This window comes from Drosophila tropicalis, unplaced genomic scaffold (assembly GCF_018151085.1).
Source record: "Drosophila tropicalis isolate 14030-0801.00 unplaced genomic scaffold, ASM1815108v1 contig_393, whole genome shotgun sequence".
NCBI lineage: Eukaryota > Metazoa > Arthropoda > Insecta > Diptera > Drosophilidae > Drosophila > Drosophila tropicalis.
Window position 1 is genome coordinate 3,539,714 of NW_027172855.1, and position 13,062 is coordinate 3,552,775.

General features: G+C 33.4%; 3 protein-coding genes and 1 long non-coding RNA gene across 5 annotated transcripts; 3 read left to right on the forward strand and 1 right to left on the reverse strand.

Moving 5' to 3' along the window:
- Window positions 1–775: 775 nt before the first annotated feature.
- EndoGI (Endonuclease G inhibitor) lies at window positions 776–2,589 on the reverse strand. Its single transcript, XM_068284416.1, has 3 exons — window positions 2,584–2,589; window positions 1,936–2,415; window positions 776–1,871 (listed from the first exon to the last, which is right to left on the reverse strand). Exons 2-3 carry the CDS (start codon window positions 2,362–2,364, stop codon window positions 861–863), a joined length of 1,440 nt encoding a protein of 479 aa, XP_068140517.1. The 5' UTR covers window positions 2,365–2,415; window positions 2,584–2,589; the 3' UTR covers window positions 776–860.
- Window positions 2,590–2,883: 294 nt separating this feature from the next.
- On the forward strand, window positions 2,884–3,947 carry LOC137572845 (uncharacterized). The gene is made up of 2 exons (XR_011031749.1): window positions 2,884–3,192; window positions 3,259–3,947. It is a non-coding gene; the product is annotated as an uncharacterized lncRNA (long non-coding RNA).
- A 264-nt stretch (window positions 3,948–4,211) lies between these two features.
- Nhe3 (Na[+]/H[+] hydrogen exchanger 3) lies at window positions 4,212–11,664 on the forward strand. 2 transcript variants are annotated; one of them, XM_068284738.1, is made up of 14 exons: window positions 4,212–4,792; window positions 6,429–6,553; window positions 6,620–6,808; window positions 6,873–7,162; window positions 7,227–7,368; window positions 7,626–7,934; window positions 8,001–8,112; window positions 8,176–8,329; window positions 8,400–8,451; window positions 9,270–9,305; window positions 9,455–9,654; window positions 9,716–9,824; window positions 9,890–10,036; window positions 11,516–11,664. In XM_068284738.1, exons 1-14 carry the CDS (start codon window positions 4,510–4,512, stop codon window positions 11,591–11,593), a joined length of 2,226 nt encoding a protein of 741 aa, XP_068140839.1. In that variant the 5' UTR covers window positions 4,212–4,509; the 3' UTR covers window positions 11,594–11,664. The 2 variants fall into 2 exon arrangements, with proteins under 2 accessions (XP_068140839.1, XP_068140838.1); XM_068284737.1 differs by lacking the exon at window positions 11,516–11,664 and adding an exon at window positions 10,639–10,783.
- Window positions 11,665–11,903: 239 nt separating this feature from the next.
- Window positions 11,904–12,961, forward strand: Nse1 (Non-SMC element 1). The gene has a single exon (XM_068284674.1). The coding sequence runs from the start codon at window positions 11,953–11,955 to the stop codon at window positions 12,664–12,666; it is 714 nt and encodes a 237-aa protein (XP_068140775.1). The 5' UTR covers window positions 11,904–11,952; the 3' UTR covers window positions 12,667–12,961.
- Window positions 12,962–13,062: the final 101 nt, after the last annotated feature.

Sequence of the window (13,062 nt, forward strand, 5' to 3'; positions counted from 1 at the left end):
CTCACCCATCGATGTGCTCCTTTCCACTTGCCAAAACAGAGAGAAAGATAATAAAAATGAAATATTACCTGGTCTGTTTCGCTCTCGGCGGCGACCACCATTCTTACACTGTCCTCTGAAAATCGGATAACATATTTCATGTTGGCTTGGTCTGAGCAAATACATCATATTATTTATTATACACAATGGAAATGCGTTACAAATATTATATAAGAGACCGGAAAAGCGAAGCAAAATGAAAATATAATAAAAAGAAAAACAAAATAAGCAAAAACTTTCACCTCAAATAAAATGTTGTGCAAAATTTATTTGAATTCAAAGTGCTTAAGAATTATTATTAAACTTTCAAAAAGTATTTCAGTAAAATAAAAACAATTTTAAATAATTTACTCGATGATTAAAGACAGCTTTTTAAATATTTCAAATGTCAAATACATTTTTTCCAAACATTTTGTATTTAATGTGTATATTTATAATGCGGAATTTGGTAAAAAGAAACAAGAACTTTGGTTATTCTATTTATTGGGAATACCACAAATTTTGATGAAAATAAAATCAATTTACTACAGCGATAAAAAATATAAAAGTTAATTTAAAACAATAAGTTATGATTATTTAAAACAAAAATCATTCAATATTCGACATTTAAATTGAAAAAAAATAGTAGTGGTAGTAGTAGTTAATTTAAAAATACGTAAAGAATATTTTTTCTTCTTTTTTACAAAAACATTTCATTGAAATTCAAAAATTTTAATAATAACAATATTGTTGGGCATTTCAAAACTACAAACACATTTTTTTTATTCCGCAATAATATGTGAAATTACAAATAACTTATTTTTAGAGAGATTTTTAGGGTTTTAATTCAAATCGTTTTCTGCTGAGGGATCAAAGGGAGCCTTGCAGCCAGCTTTATCATAGTATGCCAAAGGTAAAGGATCATCATCATCAAAGAAATCAGAATCGCGATTACAGATTGGACCCAATTCGAATTCTACAATTTTGTCGCGCCAAAATTCGATTAGTTGTTTTTCCAATATTTCATCACGTAGCTTGACAATCCATTCGTTATAACTCCAAGGACCATAGAAGCTAGCATCGGATCTGTATTCTTGTAGCAATTCGGATATCTTGTCCATATCCTCTTGGCTTAGCATTGGGTTTTCAAAGAGCAATTGCCAAATGATTTCCTGAGTGCCTTTGGCTATTTTATTGACATTACTTTCATGAATATCATCGGGTACGATAATTTTTGTGAGAACGAAACGTTTCATTAGATCGCGATAATCGGCCAATGGTGTTTCCTTGCTAATTGAGACCTCAAAATTTCCTGTGCTAGCTGCAAGATTATCCTCCTCATTTGCCATTTCCTCATCTTCGGCATTTTCATGTCCTTCTTCGTCATGGACTTCACCTCGAACTCGTAAACTTGCCGCAAATGGTGCCACACATCCGGCCTTGGCATAAAATTCCACCGGTGGTGTATCATCCGCATCGAATAGATCCGAGTCCCTTGACCAGCATGGGCCCAGTTGTTTTTTCACTATGCTATCCTTCCAGAAATCTAAAATATTTTCTTTCAGCAGTTCATCACGCAACTTGACAATCCATTCGTTGTACGGCCACGGGGCATAGAAGCACGCATCAGTCCTATACTCCTCCATCAATTCCTCGGCTTTTGATTGGGCCTCAGGTTTGTTCTCTTCCGTATTGAACAACAATTTCCAGACAACATCACGTGCCGCCTGAGCAATGCGTTCAAAGTTACCCTGTGTGATGGCATCATCAACAATTTCATCCATCTGAACGCGTGTCTCGATGAGTTTCTGATAGTCTTTCAAAGGTTGCTCCAAACCAATTACAAAGTCCTCCTTAATTATGGAAATATCAAATTCTTATTTGTTTTGTTTGAATTTTAAATAATAATTGACTCACTGCGTTGGCGGCTGTTGCACTGGAGGCTCTTCCCAAGCTATCGGCAAATGGCGCCACGCAACCAGCTTTGGCATAAAACTCCGTCGGAGGCAAATCATCGGCATCGAATAGATCCGAGTCCCCCGACCAGCAGGGACCCAATTGTTTTTTAACTATGCCGTCCTTCCAGAAGTCTAGGAGATTCTCCTTGAGCACTTCGTCCCGCAACTTGATAATCCATTCATTGTACGGCCACGGGGCATAGAAGCATGCATCGGACTTGTATTTATCCAACAATTCTTCGGCTTTTTTTTGTGCTTCAGTAGTATTTTCGCTGCTATTAAATAGCAATTTCCAGATGACGTCACGAGCCGACTGTCCAATACGATCAAAATTTTGTTCAGTGACTTTATCATCGACAATTTCATCCATCTGAACGTGCGTCTCCATTAGCTTTTTGTAGTCCTCAGCAGGTGTCTCCAGACTTATCGCGAAATCATCCTTTTTTTGGGGGGAATAAAACATGATTAGTTGTTGTTATTTTTTATTGTCCTTGTCTCTTCTCTTTTGCACCCATGCATGGTCTACTTGCCCAATTGTTTTTCAGTTCGCCACGCATAAGTGTGAGAAAGAAAGAAAATAGGAACAAGCGGCATTGTTGCAACTTACCGGGACGGTTTTTCTCTGCTGTGGCAGCCATTTCAATATCGGCGCCGTCCGCTTTGCGCTTGGACATAAGACCACGATTTAAATGTTTAATGCCAAGAATGAAATGATGAGAAATTAAGCGATGACTAATTTTATGGATATGACTAATTGTGCTGTGCACTTTTTTTAACCCAAACACAAAACAGAAAAAACTGAGACTTTGTCTATCGATACTTTTCGGGAAATCGATAGGTTTGTATGTTATTATCGGGTAGTCGGTGTATCGATTTCCTTGTATATCGATAAGAAGTCAACGATAGTTATAATACGAGAATTGTTTACAATTTGGATAATAAACGAAATATATAATGAAGAGCATAAAGTAAAGCCAATTGTCAAAATACCAAGTCAACATCAACGCAATCACTTCAAAGATGACTTCAAAAATTGTTTGGTCTGAGGATGTTTTAAATTTTATTATTAAATATGTGCAGGCAACGCCATACATATGGAATCCATCCAATCTCAACTTTAATAATAAACGAAGAAAAGCCAAATTCTGGGACGATCTAGCCAAGAAAATCAATTCGTATGAAGAATTTCGTTCGAAAAATCCAAATTTAACCCGAGGTAAAATAAACAATTACAAAGTCTTGTAGCTTTTGAGAGTCAATATGAAAAATGCATTTTTTAAAGATGTATTATCGAGAAAGTGGAACAATATGAAGTCTTATTATGTGGCGGAAAGGCATAGGTTACTTACACTTAACCGCGACGAAAATGTGGATGACAACGATGATGCTGATCCTGACACCGTCGCTTGGAAGTTCATGCCAGCAATGTCTTTCCTTAATACCAGGGGATCAAAGAACGGGCGAAAAGAAACGAAAACAGACCCTTCTTTTGCCAATGAGGCAAACCCCAGCGATGGAAGCTTTGAAATGTCCGAAGACGATTATGAACAGCCGCTGGATCCTTTAGAGGCCGCCAAGTCCATGCTAGAAACAGCGTCTGAAGCTCCTATGGCAGTTTCCACATCAACACGAACAACCCCAGAGATTACAAATGAAAATTTTCATTTTGTTGGTAATATTGACGACGATGACGATGAAGGAAGTTCAGCATCTATCAAGGAACAGGGGATGGCAACCCCACTACCCACATTAAGTAAACAACTTCCTACAAATTCTTGCTATCATTATGCCATGATAATTGCTGGGGATTTGGATCAACTGGATGAAGACTTAAAAATTGATGCAAAATTGGAAATAATGAAAGTGGTGGCCAAATATAAAAAGGAACATTTGCGCAGCAAACGGAATAGAGTTATTGTTAAAAGTGAGCCCACCGTTTAGTCTAAATAAATTTTATTATGCTAATTGTAAGTTACAAAAATTGAATTTTAACTACGATTTTCTTAATTTGGTCACCCTAAGCCAGGGATTCACAGTCGATAAATAAATCTGCCTGTTGATATCGATAGTCATAAAAAAAATTTTTTAAACAAATGAAATTCTGCATGGAAATTTAATAGTTATTACTGATTTAAAATAATATTTTAGAAAATTCCCAAAATTTATACATTTTAATTGGTAAAGGTTACCGATATTTTCTTGCGAATTTCGATATCATTCTTCTGCAGCCCTGAACTTTTGTTGTTTTCATTGTTCAAAAAGAAAGTGGCGAAGATGATTGCAAGTTTTTCAAAATTGCTCATATATTATATTTTATATAATAATTAAATTGCTAATACAAAAAGAAAATTAAACAATTAAATTGAAAAGAAGCTTTAAGTTTGATTGCGGGCCGTACCAGCCCTGCAACAAACAGCAGCAGCACTCACTCAGTGCAAGTTGTGTGCGCGGAATCAATTACAAAATCGATTTCCCAGGCCCTCCCCCCAACGTAGATACACCAGACAGCTGTGGCATATAGAAAATAGAAACAATGGCAGCCAGTTCATCAAAAGCACACACATGCCGGCCACAGGAACGCTGGAAAGTTATACTTCTAACAGGAGTAGTGCTTATTGGATTAATCTGCCCTCAAGGATGTGAGGCAACGGATACTGATATTGCTCTAGATGCCAAGGCCACTTTGAATCATCGCATCCAGAGTCTGGATCTTTTGGTTTTTGTTTTCCTTTTAGCCCTTACAGTGTTAACAATATGGCTATTCAAGCATCATCGTGTATCCTGGTTACATGAGACGGGATTGGCTGTCATTTATGGTAAAGAGAAAATTTATATACATTTAATTTCTTTTTTTTTTTTTTTTTTGTCGTTGTCATGGCCAAGGCTTTTTTTTTTTGTGTGACATCGATTGTGTGCAGGGTCGTAGTGCGGGTGATGCAGGGGGCGATCTGTTTTTTTCTTGCCAATCGGAACGTTCTTAATATCTATTTAATCAATGATAAGAAATAAACTTAGATTGTTAACATATTTTTTAGAATATTCTGATAAAGTTGTTAAACCAGTTTAAAATTTTGTTATCATAATGTTAAATGGGGGAAATAAAAACCGTGCCCTTGGCCATGACGGCGTATAGTCATAGTCCGCTCCTTCTACTATCACCTACAATTCCCTCATGCGTCATGTTAGTATCCACCGCCCCCTTTTCTTTTTCTTCTTTTGCTCACACCTCTTTCAAAATGCAATTACGCCTTTGTCTCTAATATCACATTATATAAAATGATTGTAATTTGTTGTGTGTAAGCAAAAAGCATTGCTCTCATGTCGATAGATTAGCAAGAAAAAAGGCATTCGTGTTCAATTGAAAGAGTCAACAAGATTGTATTGGGCTTAATTAAAGCTAATGAAACAATTCAATAAACAGGTTAACTGAAAAAGCCAACCAACACTTAAACAAATTCATTAGTTCGACGCATGTAAATGATGAGCACGTATTCATAAAATATTATACATATATTTACATACATATATGAATATTTTCAGTTGGTATCTAAATTGGTTTTACCCATTGTAAAAATAAAGCAAATTGCCATAAACACTAAAAAATATGAGGGAGACGTGAGTGCTGAAGAGGGTGCAATGAATATACAACTCAATAAAAAAATATATAAAAGATAAGCAAATTTCAAATGCTTTCAAGTAATCAAAAGTTTGCTGATAAATCAAAAAAGAATAATTTTCAGCCAAGTCAGAACAGAGCATATGATTTTTTTTTCTTAATTTTTTATTTCTTTTACTCTTTGAAAATTCTTATCAACAAAATAATGACTAATCGTATTTTGTGATAGGTCAGGCCATTGTCTCACGCTTCATTAAGCTTTTCTTTGTAATAGCACTGTGTAAAATAAATATTTCCATTTATTATAGAAGAGATTTTTGACAATTTTAAAAATCAAAAATATTTACATTACATTTCGTACATTTTTTTAAGGTTGCTAAATTAAAAAATTCAGCATTTTAAAATTTTGGAGAAATATTCTTAGGATTAAATGAATATTTTAGAAAAGAGATATTCCCGCTTCAGCATTTTTCTAAAATTCTTATCTCAAAAAACAAAGCAAAGATGCCTTAAAAAAAGTGAAATAAACCCCCTTATCTTGTTTCTCAGACAAAATTTGTTCTTTTTTACATTATATGTCTATTCTTTACTTTTCAACATTCTGTGTACATATATTAAAGAGAACTTGCAGTAGAAATCTTTCTAAATCACAAGGTTAATAATTTATTTAAGAAAATTTATAAAAATACATATGATAAAATCCTTATAAGGACAATGAAATGCATTTACCTTTTATAAAGAATTTAACAAACAAAAGGCTCTTCTATTCTTTACAAAACTAGTATTAGATATATCTGCTTTGCATTTTGCATTCATGTAATATTGATTTTTACTAGGTTTAATTGTGGGCGCCATTATGCGATATGCCGGCTCTTCTACCCCTCTGGTACACATGCAGGTGGAACCTGAGGGTAATCCCACATATTCCGATAAATTGCCACCCGACACGCTATGGTTTAAGGTGAGTTTACATTAAATATTGCTATGTAATAATAAAATAAATGGAATTTTTCTGTTTTTCTTCTAGTATCCTGTTAATCAAACGAATACAACCAAGCTACCGGAAGGGATTAAGACGTATGCGTATGTCTTTCGTGGACAAGTTCATGATGTGGATGAAAATGAAATTGATTTGAAAGCCACATTCGATCCGGAAGTGTTTTTCAATATTATTCTGCCGCCAATTATCTTTTATGCTGGCTATAGTTTGAAAAAGGTTTTGTTTTTATTGGGAAAAAACTTAAATGAACTTTATTAACTTATTTTTCAAATCTTTACAGAAATACTTCTTTCGCAATTTGGGTGCCATTTTGACATTTGCCATTGTGGGCACCACTTTGTCAGCCTTTCTAATTGGCGGCGTTATGTATGGCTGTGTGAAGTTGATGCCAAAATATTTAAGCAGCAGTTTTACCTTTTTGGATACATTGTATTTTGGTGCATTAATATCACCCACAGATCCATTAACAATTTTAGCCATATTCAATGATCTGCGTGTGGATGTTAATCTTTATGCATTGGTCTTGGGTGAATCTGTATTAAACGATGCCGTGGCTATTGTACTTAGCGGGTAAGGTTTCAGTTATAGATTACTTTCACTCTTGGACTTTAATTCTATTTTCTTCTATTCGCAGGGCCATACAAAACTATGGAGAACATTATTCAAATACGGGCGAATTTGAAACGACTGCGTTTTTGCGTTCAATGAGTGATTTCTTTTCCATATTCTTCCTATCTCTTTTGATAGGCGCTGCCATGGGCTGTTTTACAGCATTGATATCCTTTTCATACACAAAATACTATATACATATATATACAGATAGCAAAAAAAGGTTTAAGTAAATTATTTACATAAATATGACTTGTTCAAATGAAAGCATGAGAATTTATTCATGAATTAAGTGGAAAATATCTCTGTTGCTTCAGATTCAAATTCAGTTCACTTAACCTTTATTTTTTGGTCAACTGTATATATGTATTTTAATTATAATTATTACCTATATTAAATTTGTTATCCTTGACTCTTGTCACACTTGACCAAGTTTACGCGCGTACGTGATTTTCCTTTACTAGAGTCGGCTCTGTTTGTCCTTATGAGCTATAGCACATTTCTGCTGGCCGAAGCCACTGAATTAACAGGCGTCGTGGCTGTTTTATTCTGTGGCATTTGTCAGGCTCATTATACGTATAACAATTTGTCCGAGGATTCAAGGCAACGCACTAAACAGATATTTGAGCTCTTGAACTTTTTGGCTGAGAATTTCATCTTCTCATATATTGGAGTGTCCATGTTTACGTTCCCTAAACATCACTTTGATGCCGGGTTCATTATAACAGCCTTTGTAAGTTATAATTAATCAATCACAAAAAACTTCTAGATGTTAATTTGTGTTTTTTTTTTTTTTTAGATCTGCGCCGCTTTGGGACGAGCTGTCAATGTCTATCCTTTGTCGTGGCTCTTAAATATTAAACGCAAACCAAAAATTTCAACAAATTTTCAACACATGCTTTTCTTTGCTGGTAAGTTTTAAGCTTTTAATGAGCACAATTAAATAATTAATTTAACAATATATTTTTTTGTAGGTTTGCGTGGTGCCATGTCATTTGCTTTAGCGATCCGAAACACTGTGTCGGATGCACGTCAAACTATGTTAACCGCGACATCGCTGATTGTCATCTTCACGGTTATTATACAGGGTGGGGCAGCTAATTTTTTGCTCAATTGGTTAAACATACCGTAAGTAATAAAATTCAAAGATAAATATCTTTTTAGATATGCTAAGCACATACTCTTTTTTAATTTTTAGTGTGGGCGTCGATGATGAGACTGAACAATTGAATAACTATCAAGTACATAGTGTGAGTATTTTAAATAAGCTTTAAATTCCTATTGTTAGATCGATTAGATTGAGTAGTTGAGTATACAGTCTTTGGAAAAGTACTAAATAAGTCTGCAATTTTTGAGAAATTCCTAGAGATCCGCAATCCTGCGGGTCCCGGAATCGATAAGGTCCTGACAAAGCTTCAATGGGATTTGAGACAATCCTGCAAACAATTAACATCTCCCCATAAGTTTCCTATCGGAGTAAGATCTGGGGAACTGAGTTCTCTACAGCAAAAGATCGAGCTAGACAAAATCTCTTTTAAACATCAAAAAATTAAAGATATTTCAGAGAGATTGACCTTTTTCTTACAAGGCAACAATCCTCAAATGCAGAGATCACTTTGATAATTGAGATAGTCATCTAATAAGGAAATCCGATTGCCCTATTGGGAAATCCTAATCCATTCTTTTTCAATCGTAAAGAATCGCTAAGAAAGAAACGATCTCAACTGAACATTAAGTCGCTGACTTTTGGATATTGAAAAGTAGAATGTGTTTCTTCTCAAGAGTAGATATTTGAGTAGGAAATATTTCAAAAAGTTTCTGTCACTGTTCTAAATCTTAATCAAAACAAATGTACAACTAATATGTTTGTCTTTTATAAAAACAGAAAGCATTTCTTAGAAATAAATATAGACTATAGAGTCCATATATGTAGATAGGATAGCAATAAAATCAAATGCATATTCATTCCGTATTTTAACGTATGTTTTTTATATTTTATTTGTGTTTAAATTTCTGCTCAAAATCACAAAACAAAAATTTTATTTGCATCCATAAATAAACCCAAAAGGTATACAATTCCATGGATAATTCACATCAGCCTCCGGTATGTTTTACTAATGAAATATATCTCATTTATGTGTAAACTACCTTTACTTTGTTTTGAGTTCATTAGATTCATAAATGTATGATTTATGTGTATTGGAGAACTTATATATCGTAAAAAACTGATGATTTTTTTTTGTTTTGTGTTAGTCTGATGGTTATTTACAGGATATGGAAGGTGGACGCGGCAAGACGCGTATTAGTGGTGGAGGAACTGATGGCAATTTGGATACACCAATTGAGGGGGCAAATGGAAGCCTAAGCAACGGAGCCACTGGCAGTCATCATCATCGCCGTAATAGCCATGAGAAGGCCATATTGGCAAGAATTTGGGGCAACTTTGATACCAAGTGAGTATAGCGAATATAATGTTATATACGTTGAAGCAAAAATTAATGTAAATATTATTAGATATATGAAACCATTGCTGACACATTCGCGGCCAACATTGTTGGAGACTTTGCCCAATTGCTGCAATCCCATAGCCCGACTGCTTACAACAACACAGCAGCTAACACAGGTGAGTGGTTCAAATATATTCTTGTCTATAGGTCAATGGTCAACGCTCAATCTCTTTTACAACAGGATGGCGGTGAATTTAGGCGTGTGGATTCTGATTCCGACATTTGCATAGACAATGATTCGGGCAATGGTCTTACAAGTCAAACAGCTGCCGGGCCAGGAGCCGCTGGTGGTGGCCAAACGCCTGGTCGTCGCAACTCCTTAAGTCGCGTAAGTATCCGATATACGGGTGATACTCACAATCTACTTGCTAGCTACAGAAATATTGAATGAAGCCAAAAAATAATAACATCAAAGACTAATCCAATAATAAAAAATAGTGTAGAAAATGAAACCAACTACCTAACGACAAAAAAAAAAAAGAAATGTGATTTCCATTTAATTTTAGTTATTATTTAATTGTTATATATTTGTTCTCGGGAATCTAATATTATTTTTGTTTAATTATTTAACAATTATTCTAGTCTAATATCTAAAAACAAATGAAAAAACTGACACCCAAAATGTATATATCTATTAATTTATTGTTAATTACTATTTACTGCATGCTATTTAAATACATTTAACTAAAAACCAAAACAAAACAAAAAAAACTGTAACAATCTTCTCTTTAGCAAAAAAATATTAATTTATTTATTTAACTGCTGCATCTTTCTTTTTCTTCTGTCTTTCCTTACCAACAAAAAAAAAAATAACTCATCTAACCAAATCTCTCATGTGGACTTTACTATTCTTTAAACAATTTGTCTTCGGTTGCCATAAAACTTTACACTTTAAACAAACATCAACAAAAAATAAATTAAAAACCCAAGTCAAACATTTTAAACGAAACTAATCACATTGCAAATGAGCTCAGTCTCGTTACTAATAATTTTATGTAATTAGTTTTATATTTTTTTTGTTATAATTTGGTTGTTATAACATTTTATTTAAAAGACAAAATTTTCTGAACGCGCACAAAAAGTTAGAAAGAAAGAAGTCTGTCCGATTTCCAAAAATATATATATAGAAGAATATAGGATATCATTTGTTGTGTATTTAAAAATTGTATGATTTTTATTTTTATATATTTCTTAGCATTTAACATGCAACTAACACCCCAAGTAAGTACGAAATTTTATTCTATTCATTTTTTTAAATGATTTCTTTATTGTACAATATATATGCATACATATGTAAATATATATATATGTATATAATTGGGAACGACACTAACAGCTTTTTATTGTCTCTTATGATTTATTTTTAATTATATATTTTACAAATATTTGTTGAATTTTCTTTTCCATTATAGGTTTCTACACAAGAGCATCGAAATAATAATTTTTAAGTATATGTTTTGTGTTTTTTTTTTTTTTAGTTTTTATTCGTTGTTAATTAATTGGTCTCATTGAAAATGAAAAAAAAAAATGTACAAATTAGTTACTTATGTGTTAGTTTTTCGTTTGCTTGTGATTCGGTAAAAATAAATATATACCATTTATAAATTAAGAGGAATATCATCCAACTATTAGAAATATGTTAACAAAGTGCTGAATAATCGTAATACAGCTTCTTTTCTTATAATCTTATTATACTTCTCTCTGTTTTTATTTTTAAAATTGCGGCAAACTTTTGTAATGATCAATCAATTATTATGTTGACAAAAAAAAAAAAAAAATATATGTATATGATATTCTACACACTTAGATGGAAATTATGGAACATGTGCAAAGTCCGGTGTCAACAAGAATTCGTCTGTTGGGATTTTATGGCAAAAAGTTATAAATTACAAGTTACTACTATATTATGAGAAAAAAAAATGTAATTTATTGAGTAATTTGCTTCTTCAATAATGATATGTTTTTGGCCTTTGAATCTTTATTTAAAAATTCTTACCAGTTTATTGTACGTGTAGAAAGGGAAAAGTCCTTTTGATCATATTAATTGTTGTGCTATTTTATTTGTAAGTAAAATAAAAAGGAAAAAAAATCTAAGTTCATATTTTAAATTTGGCTAACTTATCGATAGCTGGCGCTAAATGAATTTTCGATAACTTACAGCTGACTGCTTTTACTTTTTTGTCATTACTAAGGCGCTCAATTTTCAGCATAGCTAAAGAAAGTAAACTTACATAGTTTTTATTAATGGAGTTAAAACTTGGATTTCTCCGTGCCTGCAAGAATCATAGTTGTCTTAGCCATGAGCTGATTGATCAAATACTCACACCATTATGTGAACACCATAATGTTCGCAAACCAACCCAATTGGAGGAACTTAAAACGTTTGTTAAAGAGATTGATGAATCCATTGGCGAGTATAACCAGACGCTGACATTCATCAAGCATCCCATCAAGGGCAAGGAATATTTGGTCTATGCCAAGACCGATGCAACACCAGACTCTGCAGTTGGTCTCAGCACTTTGGCGGCTGTCGAGTATCAATACTTTTCCATTCTATTGGACAAAATAGCTCAAGAGGATGACTGTTCTATACCCTGGACTGGAGCGTATAATGATTTGGGATTCGAGGCATCGGCCAAACCACCGAAAAAGAATCGCTTACAGTCTCTGCTTCACAAATGGTGTGAAATGGGTTATTTTCTAGCTGAAGATGACAAAATTTATCTGGGGCCTCGAAGTTTAGTGGAATTCGAATTCTATTTGCTAACCAATCATCCTGGGACAATTAAGAAATGTGTACTTTGTAACAATGTGGTTCTATGGGATATTAGATGTGCCTCCTGCCAGGAACAAATCCATCGTGATTGCATTCATAAATATTTGCAAAGGCGTTCCCATTGTCCCGCCTGCAATAGTCTATGGACAACACCAACACGTCGTTCGAGATCTAACTCATAAAAGATATATTTAGGATTAACTTTAAAAGTTCAGCAGATTGTACTTTTAATGTCAATTAAATATTTTCTATTTTTGTCTAGTTTGTTAAGAGCAGTAAGAACTATATTTTGTAATAATTTAATGGAAAAGAAATAGATGTATAAATATTATGTTCAACATCTGTTAAAGATGAACTGAACTTAGACAATTTCTAAGTTCAGAATCATAAAACATCCCTATATTATTTTAAGTAACCTTTGTTAACATTCTAGGAAACCCTCAGGGTATTCTTTATTAAAGAATACTTTCAATTTAAGTTTTATATTTTTTTTAAATCAAAATTTACTAAGACAATTGCTACTCCTCCCCTTTACAGTTCTGGCTACGCTCTTGAGCCTTGTTCTAGTTTCAAGTACT